Source organism: Pelodiscus sinensis, chromosome 1 (assembly GCF_052426305.1).
Source record: "Pelodiscus sinensis isolate ZL-2025 chromosome 1, ASM5242630v1, whole genome shotgun sequence".
NCBI lineage: Eukaryota > Metazoa > Chordata > Testudines > Trionychidae > Pelodiscus > Pelodiscus sinensis.
Genome location: NC_143052.1, coordinates 349237613 through 349257158, shown reverse-complemented (window position 1 = coordinate 349257158; position 19546 = coordinate 349237613). Strand labels below are relative to the sequence as shown.

At 47.7% G+C, this 19546-nt stretch overlaps 1 protein-coding gene across 1 annotated transcript; it reads right to left on the bottom strand.

The window, feature by feature from the left end:
• Window positions 1-14529: 14529 nt before the first annotated feature.
• On the bottom strand, window positions 14530-15519 carry LOC149526006 (olfactory receptor 52K2-like). The gene has a single exon (XM_089776620.1). It carries the CDS (start codon window positions 15517-15519, stop codon window positions 14557-14559), a length of 963 nt encoding a protein of 320 aa, XP_089632746.1. The 3' UTR covers window positions 14530-14556.
• Window positions 15520-19546: the final 4027 nt, after the last annotated feature.

Here is a 19546-nt window from a genome sequence, read left to right as displayed (position 1 = left end):
ACTCTCTGACTACGGTTATCCAGCCAATTATGCACCCACCTTATCGTGGCCCTATCTAAGTCATATTTGCCTAGTTTATCAATAAGAATATCATGCGAGACCGTATCAAATGCCTTACTAAAGTCTAGGTATATGACATCCACCGCTTCTCCCTTATCCACAAGGCTCGTTATCTTATCAAAGAAAGCCATCAGATTAGTTTGGCATGACTTGTTCTTCACAAACCCATGCTGGCTATTCCCTATCACTTTATTACCTTCCAAGTGTTTGCATAGGATTTCCTTAATTACCTGCTCCATTATCTTCCCTGGGACAGACGTTAAACTGACCGGTCTGTAGTTTCCTGGGTTGTTCTTATTCCCCTTTTTATAGATGGACACAATATTTGCCCTTTTCCAGTCTTCTGGAATCTCCCCTGTCTTCCATGATTTTTCAAAGATCATAGCTAAAGGCTCAGATACCTCCTCTATCAGCTCCTTGAGTATCCTGGGATGCATTTCATCAGGACCTGGTGACTTGCTGACATCTAACTTTCCTAAGTGATTTTTAACTTGTTCTTTGTGTATCCTATCTTCTAAACTTACCCTCTCTCTGCTTGTATTCACTACGTTAGGCACACCACCAGACTTCTCGGTGAAGACCGAAACAAAGAAGTCATTGAGCATCTCCGCCATTTCCAAGTTTCCTGTTACTGCTTCTCCCTCCTCACTGAGCAGTGGGCCTACCCTGTCCTTGGTCTTCCTCTTGCTTTTCATAGAATCATAGAATAATAGGACTGGAAGGGACCTCAAGAGGTCATCGAGTCCAGCCCCCCGCCCTCAAGGCAGGACCAAGCTCCACCTACACCATCCCTGACAGATGTCTATCTAACCTGTTCTTAAATATCTCCAGAGAGGGAGACTCCACCACCTCCCTTGGCAATTTATTCCAATATTTGACCACCCTGAGAGTTAGGAATTTTTTCCTAATGTCCAATCTAAACCTTCCCTGCTGCACTTTAAGCCCATTACTCCTTGTCCTGTCCTCAGAAACCAAGAGGAACAAATTTTCTCCTTCCTCCTTGTGACACCCTTTTAGATATTTGAAAACCGCTATCATGTCCCCCCTTAATCTTCTTTTTTCCAAACTAAACAAGCCCAGTTCATGAAGCCTGGCTTCATAGGTCATGTTCTCTAGACCTTTAATCATTCTTGTCGCTCTTCTCTGTACCCTTTCCAATTTCTCCACATCTTTCTTGAAATGTGGCGCCCAGAACTGGACACAGTACTCCAGCTGAGGCCTAACTAGTGCAGAGTAGAGCGGCAGAATGACTTCACGAGTTTTGCTTACAACACACCTGTTGATACAACCTAGAATCGTATTTGCTTTTTTTGCAACAGCGTCACACTGTTGACTCATATTCAACTTGTGGTCCACTATGACCCCTAGATCCCTTTCCACCATGCTCCTTCCTAGACAGTCGCTTCCCATCTTGTATGTATGGAACTGATTGTTCCATCCTAAGTGGAGCACTTTGCATTTCTCTTTATTAAACCTCATCCTGTTTACCTCTGACCATTTCTCTAACTTGCTAAGGTCATTTTGAATTATGTCCCTATCCTCCAAAGAAGTCGCAACCCCACCCAGTTTGGTATCATCTGCAAACTTAATAAGCGTACTCTCTATCCCAATATCTACATCATTGATGAAGATATTAAACAGTACGGGTCCCAAAACAGACCCTTGAGGAACTCCACTTGTTATCCCTTTCCAGCAGGATTTAGAACCGTTAACAACAACTCTCTGACTACGGTTATCCAGCCAATTATGCACCCACCTTATCGTGGCCCTATCTAAGTCATATTTGCCTAGTTTATCAATAAGAATATCATGCGAGACCGTATCAAATGCCTTACTAAAGTCTAGGTATATGACATCCACCGCTTCTCCCTTATCCACAAGGCTCGTTATCTTATCAAAGAAAGCCATCAGATTAGTTTGGCATGACTTGTTCTTCACAAACCCATGCTGGCTATTCCCTATCACTTTATTACCTTCCAAGTGTTTGCATAGGATTTCCTTAATTACCTGCTCCATTATCTTCCCTGGGACAGACGTTAAACTGACCGGTCTGTAGTTTCCTGGGTTGTTCTTATTCCCCTTTTTATAGATGGACACAATATTTGCCCTTTTCCAGTCTTCTGGAATCTCCCCTGTCTTCCATGATTTTTCAAAGATCATAGCTAAAGGCTCAGATACCTCCTCTATCAGCTCCTTGAGTATCCTGGGATGCATTTCATCAGGACCTGGTGACTTGCTGACATCTAACTTTCCTAAGTGATTTTTAACTTGTTCTTTGTGTATCCTATCTTCTAAACTTACCCTCTCTCTGCTTGTATTCACTACGTTAGGCACACCACCAGACTTCTCGGTGAAGACCGAAACAAAGAAGTCATTGAGCATCTCCGCCATTTCCAAGTTTCCTGTTACTGCTTCTCCCTCCTCACTGAGCAGTGGGCCTACCCTGTCCTTGGTCTTCCTCTTGCTTTTAATGTATTTATAAAAGGTCTTCTTGTTTCCCTTTATGCCTGTAGCTAGTTTGATCTCATTTTGTGCCTTTGCCTTTCTAATCTTGCCCCTGAATTCCCGTGTTGCTTGCCTATATTCATCCTTTGTTAGTTGTCCTAGTTTCCATTTTTTATATGACTCCTTTTTTATTTTGAGATCGTGCAAGATCTCCTTGTTAAGCCAAGCTGGTCTTTTGCCATATTTTCTATCTTTCCTACACAGCGGAATTGTTTGCTTTTGGGCCCTTAACAACGTCCCTTTGAAATACTTCCAACTCTCCTCAGTTGTTTTTCCCTTCAGTCTTGCTTCCCATGGGACCTTACCTACAAGTTCTCTGAGCTTATCAAAATCTGCCTTCCTGAAATTCATTACCTCAATTGTGCTGGTCTCCCTTCTACCTTTCCTTAAGATCATGAACTCTATTATTTCGTGATCACTGTCCCCTATACTGTCTTCCACTTTCAAGTTCTCAACTAGTTCCTCCCTATTTGTTAAAACCAAATCCAGAACAGCTTCTCCTCTGGTAGCTTTTTCAACCTTCTGAAACAGAAAGTTGTCTCCAATGCAGTCCAGAAACTTATTGGATAGCCTGTGCCTCGCTGTGTTAGTTTCCCAACATATGTCTGGATAGTTGAAGTCCCCCATCACCACCAAATCTTGGGCTTTGGATAGTTTTGTTAATTGTTTTAAAAAGGCCTCATCCACCTCTTCCACCTGGCTAGGTGGCCTGTAGTAGACTCCTAGCATGATATCACCCTCATTTTTTACCCCTTTTAGCTTAACCCAGAGACTCTCTACACAGCTATCTCCTACGTTCATCTCCACTTCAGTCCAAATGTGTACATTTTTAATATACAAGGCAACCCCTCCTCCCTTTTTTCCCTGTCTGGCCTTCCTGAGCAAGCCGTACCCTTCCATACCAACATTCCAATCATGCGTCCCATCCCACCAGGTTTCTGTAATACCAATGATATCATAGTTGTATTTATTGGTTAGCAATTCCAGTTCTTCCTGCTTATTACCCATACTTCTCGCATTTGTATATAGGCATCTAAGATACTGATTTGATCTTGCCTCCCTGTTGTGCCCTGACCCTCCTTTCTCCTTGCCATTATAGGCCGTAGTCCCCCCCATTTCCAACCCATCTCCCAGTCCCGCACATGCAGCACTTACCTGTGGGCTTTGCTCACCTGCCCCCGACAAACCTAGTTTAAAGACCTCCTCACAAGGTTAGCCAGTCTGTGTCCAAACAAGGCCTTCCCGCTCCTGGAAAGGTGAACTCCATCTCCGCCAAGCAGTCCTTACCGGAAGAGCACCCCGTGATCAAGGAAGCCGAATCCCTCCTGGTGACACCATCGTCGCAGCCAGGCATTCACCTCCAGGATGCACCTCTCTCTGCCCGGGCCCCTACCTTTGACAGGAAGGATAGAAGAGAATACCACCTGCCTCCAAACTCCCTCACCCGTACTCCCAAAGCCCTGTAGTCACACTTGATCCGCTCAGTGTCACACCTGGCAGTATCATTTGTGCCCACGTGGATGAGTAGCATGGGGTAGTAGTCAGAGGGCCGGATAACCCTCGACAATGCCTCCGTAACATCTCGGATACGGGCCCCTGGCAGACAGCATACCTCTCGAGATGAGCTGTCAGGGCGACAGATGGGCGCCTCCGTTCCCCTCAGAAGAGAGTCTCCAACCACCACTACCCTACGTTTCCTCCTCGCAGTGGTGGCAGGAGACTGCTCAACCTTGGTGGTGCAAGGCCTGGTCTCCTCCACTGTGGGGGGTGACTCCTTGTCTCCTGCTGAAAGTAAAGTGTAACGGTTATGTAACAACACAGTGGGAGGGTTAGGAGCAGGGGTGGAACACTGCCTGCTGCCGGAAGTAACCAGCTGCCAGTGCTCACCCTGCACCACTGCCTCCTCCATAAGTGGCTGGTCAACAGTCCCACATCCTAGGACAGTGACCTCAGTGGACTCCACAGGAATACTGTCCAGAGATTCCTTATGGCCTCGAATGCTCCTCAGCCTGGCCACCTCCTCCTGTAGCTCTCCCACCTGCTGCCTGAGAGATTCCACCAGCAGGCACCTTTCACAATGGTTGTCTCCCCCAGCCTGGAGATCACTCAGTGGGAATTGCAAGCCACAAATACAGCAAGACCACACCAGGACCTTTAACATGAGATGGCCTTTAACATTGCATCATGAGATTGCCTTTAACATAAAGAAATGATGTAAAAAGAAGAGTTTTGCTGAGGGTGGGTCATTTACATTACGCTTCGTTAAGATGCACTGAAGTCACGTTTTCCCCACAACCACGAGAGCTAGGAACTTCATTTATCTTTAAGAATGATGGCTGAATTCAACCCATGCCACTTGACTCCTAGCGCTGACACTTGAAGGAAAACAGTAATTAACATGAGACTCGGCACAAAATTATGGGGGTTGGACACCTTGCTTTCACTCCTGTTTAAAGGCTGGCTATTTTCCAGAAGGATCTTAAACACAACACAGCACTGATGCACGTGAATTTTCACAGAAGACTATTTTAACTCAAACACCAAGAAAATTCCATGAGGTATCTCCGGGCCACTGCACGCAGGAAAGAAAAATAAACAGGCCAAGGAGCTCTGGGCAGCTCGTCCTCTTCAAAGAAAGTTGGAGGGTCAAATTTTCTAGTGCTTAATTGAAGAAAACTTCTATTGCCATCAGCCCCTCCCTTCAAAGGCACCACATCTCAGTGAACATGTGATGACCCATGTGGGAAGTAACTATACTCTTCGTACTGGAATATCTGAGCCAGTTTATCTAGAGTTACACCCCCTCTATGACTGTCTCAGGGGTTACATTTTCTGGCATCTGACACCCTTTTGACACTTTCCCATTCTTTCCTTTCCTCAAACTCGGATCAAAACAAACCGGCCCCAGTTACAATCTGAACAAGCTCAGCAGGCATTGCCGTACAACTCCACCTGGGGCCGAGCCTGCCACCCCGTAGGGTTACCTGCTCTTCTCTTACCTGCCTGAGCCTGATAAAGTAAAACCTGTGTTATACTGCACGCTTGGGGATTAGGGCATTCCGGTTATCTAAAAATTCCACTTATCTGAAGGACCCATCAACCTAGGAAAAAACAATTGACAATAACAGTAAAGCTCAAGTTTCTAATATTGGTAGTTTTTAAGTGTGAAGTAGTTGGTCTCACATTTCTATTTTGAGTTAAAGGTGATTAGTACTTCTGAAATAAAAAATTGTTAAGCCAATCATGGTAAACCAAGCCAGGCCTGTGAGCCTGAAGTTGTGACAGTACTGTGGCTGGGGGCAATGCTGGTTAACAAAGTTTTCTGGTTAACAGAGTGCCAAATAACAAAGGTTTCACTGTATATATATTTTTGTTAGTTTCTAAGGTGCCACAGGACCTCTCATTTTTGTAAAGTTATTTTTAAGTTACAGACTAAGACAGAAACCCCTCTGGGACTTCTAGCCTGAGCAAAATGAACCAGAGAGAATTGCAACAGTTTGAGCATTGCAAATTACAGCCAATATCTCCAGAAAGATCTGTCTATGATTCAGACTGGCCTCCTCTCTAACCGTGTTTCTCATTTTTTTTTTTTTATAAAGTACCCCTTTTTCCAAAAAAAAATTATAAGTACCCCCAGTACCTACAGTTTTCAGACACACAAAATTTTTTTTCTGCTGTTGCAAAATATTTGTTTAAACAACACAATCGTAGCCGAGCAGGCGATGAAAATTTGGGGTGTAAAAAATGCTGTAAAATTTGAAAAACAAATTCAAGTTTCTCCATATTTCAGTTGTGTTGACGTACCCCCCCAGACTTCTCCCGAGTACACCAAGGGGGGACATACCACTGGTTGAGAAACGCTACTCTAGAACACAGGGCATACCCAAGTCGAGCTCTTTAAGATTCTCAGTTCCAGTGTCAATCTCCAGAAGCCATTCACAGCAGTATCCCCTCCTGGACTTTATTAGGGAGCACATTTGTCCTTAAGTACACATGACCCTGTGGTCCTGAGTAATTAGCAACTCCACACACAGGGAGTAGGGGCTTTTCCGTCATGGTCCACCCACCTCTTTTACTTTCCAAACAGGTTGTTCAGTCTTCTGAACATACCTATCATGCAAACAGTCCCACCAGATTTCAGTGATGTCAGTTACATCACAAAAGACACGACTACGTAGCACTTTAAAGATTAACAAGATGGTTTAAAAGGTGATGAGCTTTCGTGGGCCAGACCCACTTCCTCAGATCAATTTGTGGAAGAAAATTGATCTGAGGAAGTGGGTCTGGCCCATGAAAGCTCATCACCTAATAAACCATCTTGTTAGTCTAAAGTACTGCATAGTTCTGTCTTTTATTTCAGCTAGGCCAGACTAACACGGCTGCATCTCTATCACTAGTTACATCACAGGTCTTCTCATCAATAAGAAATCCCAGTCTTTTGCCAGTTACAGAGACTCCTAAAATTGGTGTGTAAGCAACAAAAACTTCTCCATCCCTCCACCTCGCCCGGGCCTTTGTAATTAATCCAGGAATCACAGAACATGTGCATAGGTCAAATCACCTAGACCAGTGTTTCTCAAGCAGTATCACGAGTCCCCTTGGGGTACTCGAGAAAAGTCTGGGGAAACAACTGAATTTGGAGAAAACTGAATTTTTGTTTTAAGTTTTACAGTGCTTTATTATTTTTATACTTTTTACACACAAAAATTTCATCACCTGCCCTGCTACGATTAAGTTGTTTAAACAAATGTGTTGCAATAGTAGAAAACATTTTGTGTGTCTGAAAAGTTTAGGTCCTGGGGGATACTTTATAAAAAGAGTTTGAGAAACACTGACCTAGATAGTTAATAGCCAAAACTTCAAGGGATTAGAAACACTGATCCCCCTTCCTTTCTTTCTTTCTTTCCTTCTGTCTGGGGTTCAGAAGCTCTGTCTGAGGCAGGGATTTTATTGTGGTTTCTAACCTTACTAACCTGCTCCATTTCACTTTAAAAACTGGGATCCATGCTTTAGTTTTCAGGATGAAAGCTTTGCCATTCTTGATGTCACATCTTATATGGGTACCCTTTTTAAATCGTATAAATTCTGGAATTCTGCCCAGTGCACAATGTGCTTTCCCGATGCACTGGGAGCAGAGCAGATCAACATTTTGGTTCCAATACTTTCTGCAGTGCAAAGTCATTTTTCAAGGCAGATGAAATTTTGGCAGAAAATTTTCATTGTGCTCTAAACTTCCCGGGTTTGGAGATGAAATCTTTGCCCTCCCCCACTCTCTCACCTAAAACCGAAACTCCCCAAAAACTGCTGTAAAAATATTTTTGGGTAAAAATCTTTGACTCTTATCTGTAATTTATTTTTACTGAACAAAAAGATTATAAGTGAAAACAGATTTTAAAGGGGAATATTTCCTGCTTTGGGGGTTGATTTTTCATCAACTCAAGAGAAACAATTTCAATATAAATGTGAGGGGAGGGAAATGAAAAAACAAACTAAAAGTATACAGCAAAAAATAATTGGTTTTGGGGGGAGGTTGTTTATTTGTTTTGTTGCCTAGCTCTAACTGTGAGATCACACGCACTGCAAACGCTGAACCACCCCCGTCTGCAAAGCCTGTGACAAACACTGCAGTTTAACTTAGTGATAGAGATGCAGCCGTGTTAGTTTGGTGTAGCTGAAACAAAAGACAGAACTATGTAGTACTTTAAAGACGGTTTATTAGGTGATGATCTCTCGTGGGCCAGACCCACTTCCTCAGATCAAGATGTGTGAATCAATGCACACAAAACAGATATAAGACTCTCTCACAGGGAGAAAGCTGTTGCTTGCCATTTCAGCCAGACTGACCGTTCCCTCAATGACCTGAAAACATGCACATTGCATAATGAGACTTTAACTCCAGACTTCAACGAGAAGCTTCAGAATTGTCATTCATGCTTAAATTTGACACTTTATGTACGGGTTTAAACAAAGACTCTAATTTTCTCACCCATTACAAGATAGCTTCCCCAATTATCACCCCTATGTCATTACCTCACAGACACCAAACTTCCCCCCTCACTCCCACTCTGTTCTAAAATTTGATTTGTCAATTTCACACGTGTTCATTTTTTTGATTGTATCACTTTGGTATATATGGTTGTGCCGATTTTCTTCCACATATTGATCTGAGGAAGTGGGTCTGACCCACGAAAGCTCATCACCTAATAAACCACCTTGTTAGTCTTTAAAGTGCTACATAGTTGCAGTTTAACTTAACTCCATTTCAGTCAGCCTCATCCCGAGGATTTTCCAAAGAGCAGCTCTTTCCCTGCTGCCACCCCATGCGTTCAAACAACCCAACATGGTCACCTACCTCCTGGTAGGTCTCCAGCCTGCCCTTCCTCATCTCAGGGTCTTGCTGTGCCCGTGTGTGTCTGTGTGTGTATGAGTGCAAAATGTCCAGGCAACATTGCAGGGACTTTATAATTCATCTCAGCTAAGCCCTTTGGGAGCTGTGCACCAGAGGGCTGTCTCTGGGGACTGTGGCCTCTAATTGTGCTAGTCCAAGGCCCTGAAGGAGCAAGGAGATTGGCCCTAGATTGCTTCTCACTGGCCTGCTCTGCTTTGCCGGCCCCAGGGTATGGAGCCAGGAGGGTGTCGTGCAACCTAGCTGTGCAGATTAGGGCTAGGGTGGTTGGTTCCCTCTTTCTGTGTAGCTTCCCCAGGGGAAAATCCTCTTGTCTAAGTATTTCTGTCAAGTCGGAGCCACACCCTAGAGCAGGGCCTGACGGAGCTCCCTGCCAGGCAGCCGGCTCTGAAAGGATGCCCTGCCTGTAACCACAGATGAACCTCAACCTTGGATCTCCTGGCAACGCTCTATTGTCTAAGCCAGAAAGCCACTTCCCCCGTGGCCTGGCTCCATCACACACACACACACACACACACACACACACACACACACACACACACACTAGCTTTCTTCCCCACCATCAGTCTCTCCTGTGATGCTGGCCTTTCCAGCAGGGCTGCTCTGGCAGCACCAAGGACACAAAAAGCCAGTGGATTGGATTCCCCAGGTGTGAGCTGGTGTGGCCAGGTCCTACTCTTTGCCTCTTACCCAGTCCTTGGCAGGGCTATGTTGGGGGCCAGACAGGAGCAAAGGAGCAGGGTCAGAATGTCACTGGGCCGCACAATCCCCAGCAGGAGTCCTGGGCCTTTGGGGATGTATCGTGCACGTGTTGTTTAGAGCAGCCCTGAGGCTGCTCCGACCTTTACAGGTCATGGGTCTGAGGCGATACCACTGGCTCCCTTGCACGGCTCTGTTCCAGTCTGTTCCATTCAGGACTTCATACCATGCGCCTCACCGCAGTGTGTGAGCTCCTTCCGGTAGCGCCTCACGTTACCGCCTGTCACATGCTGCCTCCCCTGCCCTCTCCGGGGGAAATGTGTGGGGCAGAGCGGTGTGAGAGGAGGCCAGTGAGAGACATGCCCTGTGCCTGTGGAGCGGAGCACACAGAGGTTAGGGAGGGCTCCTAGCTCTGGGAAGTCTATTTCACAGTCTCAGATCAGACCACAAGTGAGTTCTGTCTCCTTCGCTAACGCCCTTCGCCCTTCATGCCAAGGCTACCCCAGGGCCTGGCATCTGAGCTATTGACCATGGTCATCAGCCCAGACTTTCTGAAATGCTGAGTCTAGTCCATTGAACAAGGACCAAGCCTTGAACTTGAAGTGCTCCCGTCCCCTCACTGTGCCCGGGCAGGGCCGGCCCACAACATTTTGGCACCTGAGGCTGGGCGCTCAAATGACGTCCCCATGTCCCCTCGCTTGGGCCAAAACTTTGAAAGGTCTCAATTCTGCCGTCTTCCTGTTCTTTTTGCTCCCCTTCCTCCAGCACAGCACTCCACCATCTCCGAGCAGGGAGAATACATCTGCACCAGCAGCAGACACAATTTTCTACACTCTGGGTCCTAGTGGCTCCACCCTACAGTCTGGCACCGGAAGCAGCCGCCTCAATACGCCTCATGGTAAGGCCAGCCCTGTGCCCAGGTAGTTCAAACTACCGGGCATTTAAAAATGGCAGTGCCCGGGAACATGCAAATAAAGTCCAGGATATTTTAATCCCGGGCTTCATTGGCACGTTCGAATGCCTACATTAGCCACTCAAGGGTGGTGAACCCGTGTCGAATAGAATAGAAGTCAATACAGACCAAGGATGGTGGTGCAACACAAGACTGATTTTTGGAACTCTTCGGATGGAGCTCCAGGGGGCAGGGAGAACTGCTCACAAGATCCTTTTCCCACAACAATGGCCTTGTCATCAATTTTGCCCCCCAGACTTCCCGGCAAGAGGGTATTTGCAGCTTATTGTGACCCATTCAAAAGAGCACACACTGCTTACCCAGGCGTTATTTTGTGGGTACCGTCAGTGCTCTGCATGCATTCCCGGACACAGACACAACCCAGTGCAGGCCACTACTGTATTTTTTCCTAACCCCTCTTCCGGCCAGCAGCAATAGGAGCCCTTATACCTCTCTCCTAGGGACTTGTGCTACCCCCACTTTGGACCAATGGCCCTGTGTTCCCAGGCCAGGTGTGGAAACCAATCACAACCTCTACAGCCTCGAGGCTATTCCCATTCACTGGCACCGTAAATCGAAGACACGGTGCTTTGTACCTGGAAAGGAGGGGATAAATGAAAAGACGGGGAAAGGAACAGGCAAAGGAACAAAAGAGGTCAGATCCATGGGACCCCAGCTAATTTCACAGTGCAGTGGGGCGGCTGCTCCACTCTGGTAAGGGAGGGATTAAAAGCAGGCTGGAAGGAACCCCTTCCAATGGGAGGGACACTTATCAGCCAATCAGAGGGCAGCTTGCTGGGATGGCCCTGTTTATAAGGAGCTGCTCAGCAGAGCTGTGGGCAGTTGGGTCCTGACCAAGGAGGGAGCAGGGGCAGGTTCCCAGGGAGGAACACCCAAGTTGGAGCAGTGCTGGGCAGGCTGAGAGGAGCAGAGAGAGAGAGGCTCCAGCTTGATAGCCCCCAGGCTATGGGCCTTGAAACAAGGGCCGAGAAGGTGCAGGGGGGGATGGGAAGCAGCCCAGGGAATGTGGGCAGTTAAGGGAGAGAAGGAGGGTAGGACAAGGCTGCAGGGGAACCAGGGTACTGGATGAGCCTGGGCACCCCCACCCCAAGTCCCTTGCACCGCACCTTGGTGTGTGGCCTTTACAGTATAAATACATGACTAGGAGACACCCTTGCGCCGTCTGTTAGCTCCACGACCTCTCCTTTACCCTGGGAGACATTGCTAGGCCCAGCTGCCTTCTCTCCCTGGCTCAGGAGCACCAGAACAGCGCAGGCCAGGGGGCTGTGCCCCCCACTTTTCTCCTGCCTTAGGGGTGAGCCGTGGGGGGAGGAGCCAGCAGCAGGCAGGGGTGGAACAGGGACAGGATACGTTGGAGGAAGGCCAGGGAAGAAGCCCACATTTATGGAAAGCTCACAGCTCGCTGGTTAGGCTTATGCTGTTTGCCGGCATGTGTCACTGGTGTGTCTGAAGTGACGAGCATTGGCTTTCTGCGTGTATTTCACGTTTGCTTTAGGGAGACACCAACAGGAGGCTTGGCCAGCCTACTGTGAAGGGACTATTGAAGCCAAATGGCCCATCAAGCATCACTTGGCACACACTGGGCCTTGGGAGATGCCCTCCACCTCTCATGAGCCTTCCTGGGTAGCTTCAGACTGTCACGTGGGCAGTGACTTCGCCCTGCAAAGAACTGAGTCGTGTATGGACAGGTGATGTGCCCCAAGGATGGGTCATGTGACTGGACGCCATCTTGTCGCTGTACTTTTCCACACGATTCCTTCCATTGGCAGAAGCTGTGAAAGAGGCCTTGGCATCATCACCATTTTGCCTCTTTCCTGCTCCCACTCGTCCACGGCACAAGTCTCTGGACTGTGGATTTATGTCAATGGGAGCTATCGAACCAAGGGACCCTTCCAATCATTTGGAAGTATCCAGAGACTTGACTTAAGCCAGCAGTTTATTCCGTCCATGCTACCGGCATGAACCGAGGATTTTGCATTTATTGTATGTATTTGCTTGTTTTAACCCACTCTAGTGCTCACCTTTATTTTGTTCCTTTATAAATAAACATTTAACGGCGTAGGCGTACCCTTCAGTGGTGCATTTGAAAATTCACCAGGGGCCAAATCTTAACAAGTCAAAATGGTCCCGAGTCTCTGATTTTTCAAATAATATTGGGGAAAAAAGTCCAAATTCTGGAAACCAGAAAAAATGTTGACAAAGAAATCGGGCTATTATGCAACCAGCCCCAGAGTGGGCTAAAATGTCACAAGAACATTTTCAAAAGAACCTCATCCATCTTCCCAACAGCTGCATTGAATATTTTTTAAATCATCATTTGAAAAAAAAATTCCCCAAGATCATGTCCAAATCTATCACTGACCTTCGAAAGCAGCCCCTCAGCGGAGCCAGCCCTGGGAGAAAGTCCCCTCAATTGTTAAAAATGTTGCAAAAATATGTCCAGACTTTTTGGACAGCTCTGCTGAGAAGCCAGATGCAGAGTGTGTTGCACCACCCCCGCTGGGGTGAGCTCACGTGCACCGTGAGTGTGATGCCACATGGGTCAGGGTGGTAACCTCTGCTGCAAAATGTCATCCTCCATGCGCCATGATCTCCCGTGCACCGTGCATGTGAGGTCACGCAGCTGGGAACGGGGACGGGCAAGGAAAATGCAGACGACTGTGGTGAGTTCAGTCGCTGAGCCCTCCTTCGGCTGAATTACCACTGGGCCCGTCTCCCCCACCCTCCTGGGCTCCCCTCGACTCTGTGCTGCTGAGCCAGGCCTGCAGGCCTCCTCCAGCACTGACAGACAGAGGGTCACAGCCCTCTGCAGTGAAATACAGACACTGGGATCCACTCAGCTCTGGGCAGGCTCAGCTACAGGGACCTGCCTCAGCACCCAAATGCACAACCTTTTAATCCACTAAAGAGACTATTTACCTGTCCCCGCTCCCCCTCAAAGTTGTTCGGACAATCTTTCACACACAGGCGGCCTTTCAGTCTAGGCCCCCAGGTCAGTCCTCTTGGGCGGGTAGCCAGGGAGACCTGATCTCCTACATTACCTCACTCATAAGGCAGGAGTCCTTGGTTTTAGTCTGACACCCCACCTAGCTACACATGGAACAGTCCATGGTTGAAGATGGATTCCAGCATCCGGCGACACGGTCACATGTCTCTGCAAGACCTCGTCTCCATACTTCGTGGGCTGACCCACGTGTCCGCAGGCAGGCTAAGCTTCATTGTCTCTTTGCTAATGGGGCCTGAAGTACCATTAGTGGCTCTCACAATGTTAATAACACAGGTGTCTACTCCACATGCCCAAGCAGGGACATAGCGAGGTCGGGCATTTGCTTCTGGGCGCCACGCTAGGGGGGCACCAATTTAGTCCCATTCCACTCCCCCTGTCATCCCTCAGCTCACCTGCTCCTCTTCTGCCCACTGCTGCTGGCTGGAGCCTCCTCCGCCCCTCTCCTCGCCCAGCCCGACTCTCCTCCATCTCCGCCGGTGGGTTAGTGCATATTTCAGATGCATATTTACATAATGCATATGGCCTAGTCCCAAAATGGAGGGGGCAGGAGAAGACGTGGTACAAGCTCCCCCCCCCCCCCCCTCGCAAGGTCGAGCTCTGCTAAACACCAAGTTTGGGGCTCCGCCGCACGGTGGCGGAGGGGGAGAGGCGCAAATTTGGCCTTTGCCCCCAGGCGCATAACACCCTCACCATGCCTCTGTGTCTAAAGTGAGCTACAAAGACGATACATACGTATAAATGGGAAAATCATATTCAGTAGATTACAACTTTTCCAGTGATATTTTGCATGAGGTATTTCTCATAAAGCACAGATGCAGTCATATTCAGATGCATATTTCCATAATGCATATGGGATGCCCCGACACAGGGATTTTCCTGTATCCTGGGGCTCCTTCAGTGGCCCTCCTAGATAGTGACCTCTGCAAAGAGCTTTCTTGGGCAAAAGAGCTTCAAGATCTGTTTCCGGATCTGCTTGGTCTTCATGCCGTAGATGACTGGGTTTAGCATGGGGGTCAGGACGAAGTACAGGTCGTCAAACAAGACATAGATGTGGCGAGGAATGCTGATGCCAAGCATGTGCTCGTACATTCCAATGATCCCTCCCAAATAGAAGAGCAGGATGACACCTATGTGGGAGCTGCAGGTACTGAAGGCCTTGTGACGCGCCTCGTGGGATGGAAGCCGCAAGAGGGAGTGGAGGATCATGCCGTAAGAGAAGGCGATGCAGATAGCATCTGCCCCCACCAGACCCGTGGCCACAACGATGCTGTACAGGTCGCTGACTGATGTGTCGGTGGTAGCAAGCTCCACCACGGTCACATGGTCACAATAGGAATGAGGGATGACATTTGTTCTACAATAGGAAAGACTGGTTAGAAGGCAGGTTAAGGGTGGCACGACTGTCACCCCCCTCGCAAGGGACAGCAGCCCGATCACGGCAATCTTTGGGTTGGTTAGGATGGCCTTATATCTCAGGGGCTTGCAGATAGCCACATATCGGTCTATGGCCATGGCCAGGAGCACCCCCGACTCCATGGCGGTGAGAAAAAGGATGAAGAACATCTGGAGGAAGCAGAACTCGTAGCTGATCTCTCTGGCATCCAGCCAGAAGACACTCAGCATTTTGGGGACAACAGCCGTAGAGAAGACCAGATCAATGACAGCCAACATGGAGAGGAAATAGTACATGGGCTCATGGAGGGTCACATCCTGCTTTACCACGAAGAGAACAGCACCGTTTCCCAGCAGAGTAATTATGTACATGATGCAGAGCGGGATGGCGATCCAGATGTGCTGAGATTCCAGGCCAGGGACGCCGGTGAGCAGGAACGTAGAGGGGTTAGAGCAGGACTGATTGGAGAATGACATGACCTACGGCATATGCCAGTCAGTCGATTCGCAGAAGTTTTTTCCCTGCCATGCAATATTAGATATGGTGCTCCTGTCAAATAATAATATCTGATTCCTATATGAAGAAAAAAATAAATATTAGACCCACGCGGCTCTAATGTGAATATATTCTCACATCTTGTGTCAAAAAGACCAAAAGGCGTAGCCATGTCTGTCTGTAACTTTAAACACGAATAGTCCTCTGGCATTTTAGAAACTAACCAAAATGTATAGAATCATGAGTTCTTGTGGGCAAAACCCACTTCATCAGATGAGCTGGAGAGGAATAACAGAAGCCTGGAATTTTATAACAGAAAAAGAAGGGGGGAGGGGGGAGGTACCTATCAATTGTAGGACTGGTGCTAATGTTGGAAGTGTCCCATACCTGGCTTTTGATTTACAAAGAGGTGTTAAATTCAGGGAAGGCTGGATTTGTCTTTGGACACTGATTAGGTATAAAACTTTCAATGTATATTCTTACTTGTCTTGAATCCCACAACTGTAGAGAAATCTATATGACTTTCTATCACTTTTTTTGCTTTTCATCAATCATCAGCATCAACAACAACCCTGGACTCAACGCCCCCTGGTGTCCGATACCTCCTTCACTATTTCCTTCCATCTTTTCCTGTCCACTGCAGAGTGCTTTAGTTTCTGTAGACTAGCTCCGCACCAATCTACTACATCATCTCCCCATTCTCTGTAGGGTCTGCTCTCCTATTCGGACCATCCATTATATTAAATACCAAGGTCTTGACTTTTCACTCATAATTCATTCTGCAGATATGCCCGAATAGCTGTAACTTCCCTTGTATAACCTTCCGCAGTAGGTTCTCGTTCGGCTGTATCTTCCGATATAATTCCTTGTTGGTGATCTTCTGTATCCATCCTATTATCAGGATCTTCCTATAACAACTCCTCTCGAATGCCAATATCCTTCTCTTCAAATCTTTCATTAGCACCCATGTCTCACATCCGTACAACATGCTGGTAAATATGCACGTTTTCAAGACACTCAGCTTCATTCCCAAGCTAATCGCTTTACTTTTCCAGATCTTATCCATCGCCTTCAAACTCACTCTTGCTTTCGCTATTCTAGTCGCTATTTCCTTCTTACATTCTAGATCATATGTCATGCTGCTCCCCAAATACGTGAACTTCTCTACATTCTCTAGTTCCAGCCCTTCTACACGGATCTTCCTTCCTATTTCCTTATCTCCAAATACCTTTGTCTTCATTTTATCGATACTCATAATCAATCTGTACCGCTTCCCTTCCTCATTTAGCACCTACACCATTCTCACTAGCTTCTCTTCATCTTTCTTGATGATAACTATATCACACACAAACCTCAAGTTGTTAATTTTCATCCCATGCACCAATATCCCTTCTACCTATTCCTTGATCTTTTCCATCGTTCTCTCTAGGCACGTGATGATGATGTTCTTGGGATAAATCATTTCACTTTTGGAAACATCTACTTTGGGCAAGGCTCTGTGAATTTACACTGCACTTGCCTGGGCCTCTGGGGGTATTACCCCCTTACAAACAATAAACTATGTAATTATTTTAAACAGTCATGAAACTGACACTTTTAAATCACTTTCATAGTATTGCCAACCTAAATGGTCATAGATGAAGAATCAGGCTCACCAAAAATCATGAGATTGCCTTTAACATAAAAAAATGATGTAAAAAGAAGAGTTTTCCTAAGGGTGGGTCATTTACATTACGCTTCGTTGCGATGCACTGAAGTCATGTTTTCTCCACAACCATGAGAGCTAGGAACTTCATTTGTCTTTAAGAATGATGACTGAATTCAACCCATGCCACTTGACTCCTACCGCTGGCACTTGAAAGAAAACAGTAATTATCATGAGACTCAGGACAAAATTATGGGGGTTGGACACCTTGCTTTCACTCCTCTTTAAAGGCTGGTTATTTTCCAGAAGGATCTTAAACACCACACTGCACTGATGGATTTGAATTTTCACAGGAGACTATTATAACTCAAACACCAAGAAAATTCCATGAGGTATCTCCGGGCCACTGCAGGCAGGAAAGGAAAATAAACAGACCCAGAAGCTTTGGGCATCTCGTCCTCTTGAAAGAAAGTTGGAGGGTCAAATTTTCTAGTGCTTAATTGAACAAAACTTCTATTGCCATCAGCCCTTTCCCTCAAAGGCACCACATCGCAATGACCATGTGATGACCCATGTGGGAAGTAACTATACTCTTCGTACTGAACTATCTGAGCCAGTTTACCTAGAGTTGCACCCCCTATATCACTGGCTCAGGGGTTACATTTTCTGGCATGTTTGGACAGAGCTCGGCATGCAGATGGAGCCCAGGGAATAACACAAATCATGACAATAATCGTCGACTTCACGGACTCTCTGGATCCAATTTCTGGTTTAGTCTGGAACTGGCTTGGCCATGGATGAACCCTAAGACTTGGTGGCAGAATCACATCTGACGCCCCTTCGACACTTTCTCATTCTTTCCTTTCCTCAAACTCGGATCAAAACAATCCGGCCCCAGTTACAATCTGAACAAGCTCAGCAGGCATTGCCGGAAACTCCGCCTGGGGCCGAGCCTGCCACCCTGTAGGGTACCTGCTCTTCTCTCCTCTCACCTCATCCTGACTTCGGCCTGCCTGCCCTCTGTGCTGCTTTGCACATGGCACGGGCCGCCTTGCCCATCCCCGGGGGCCAAAGGCTGCACGCTCAGGTATCTGTCCCACTTGGGTTTGTTCCCATTTGCCAGAGGCCTCTTTGTTTGTGGCCTGCAGCAGAGAGAAAAGCTGGGGATAGGGAGCTAGCCCAGCCAGGCCTGCGTTCTCCTCCTCCGCTCCCCCACACCTAAGGGACTCCCAGTGTGACTTTAGGCCAGCGCCTTAGGGACAGAGCTGCAAAGGTTTTAGGCACCCACAGGTGCAGGCAGGCACCTAGTGGAGTTTACAGAGCACCTGACCTTGTAGCCCAAGGGTGGGGCACCTAAGGCCCAGGGATCAGGCCCCTGAGTCTCAGGGCTCCCCCCAACATTGGCCCATGCTCCAGACCATCTCCACCATCGCTTCACGGGGCTCCTAGCCCAGGCCCCCCTATACTCCGGTGTGTGCGGGGAATGTGGGAAGAGTCGTTCTCCTTCTCAGTTGGCCCCCTCAGTGAGAGTTTGAGAGCTGGGGAAGGTTGGTTGGTTTTTGCTTCACTTTGTGCCAAAAAAGGTTCCTCACCTCTGCTCTAGGCGGTATTAAACATCCCACTAAGTGCCTGTGTGTGCCTCAGTGCCCCCTCCGCACACTGGGGAGAACAGCACGGCTCTGCCCGACCGAGGGGCTGTCAGGAGAGATAGATTTCATCGTGTGAGGTGTTCGGATACTCTGCCGATGGGGCCACGTAAGTACCACAGGTAGAGGGCAAATTTCTCTATCCACTGCAGGCCCAACCTGGGGGTTAACCCATTTTTTCACCTGTGCCCCTCGCCTCGCCTTCTTTTCTGAATGGCAGCTTGGCCCAGAAGACTTGGCTGAGTTTCTTCGGGGCGCCCTGCGTTCTCTCCCCAACCTCCCCACCCCCACAGGGGGATTCCTATCTTACAGGTCATCTAAGGACTTCCAGCTCCTTAATTTAATGACCAGCCTTTTCCACCTTCATCACCCTGCCTCTGTTTGTAAACAAAGCCCCAACTCCCTGCCCCGGGTCACAAGCCGGGAGAAGCACCTCACTGCAGGGCTCTCATGCCACACTAATGCTGTGCCATTAAGTGCACCCCCTGACAGCCCATCCGCTGTACGAAACTGGGGGTGGGGGAGTAGTCCACACACAGATCTAATTGGCACCCTAGAGGTACTGGACAGTGAGTCAGCAGACATAAGTGCTGTCCTGGGCTCTGCCACTGACCTGCTGGGTCACCTTGAACCCGTAACGTCCCCGCTTTGTGCCTCAGTTTCCCCTCCCTCTCTTTCTATTTTCCTCTGTAAGCACTTCGGGGCTTGGACTCTCAC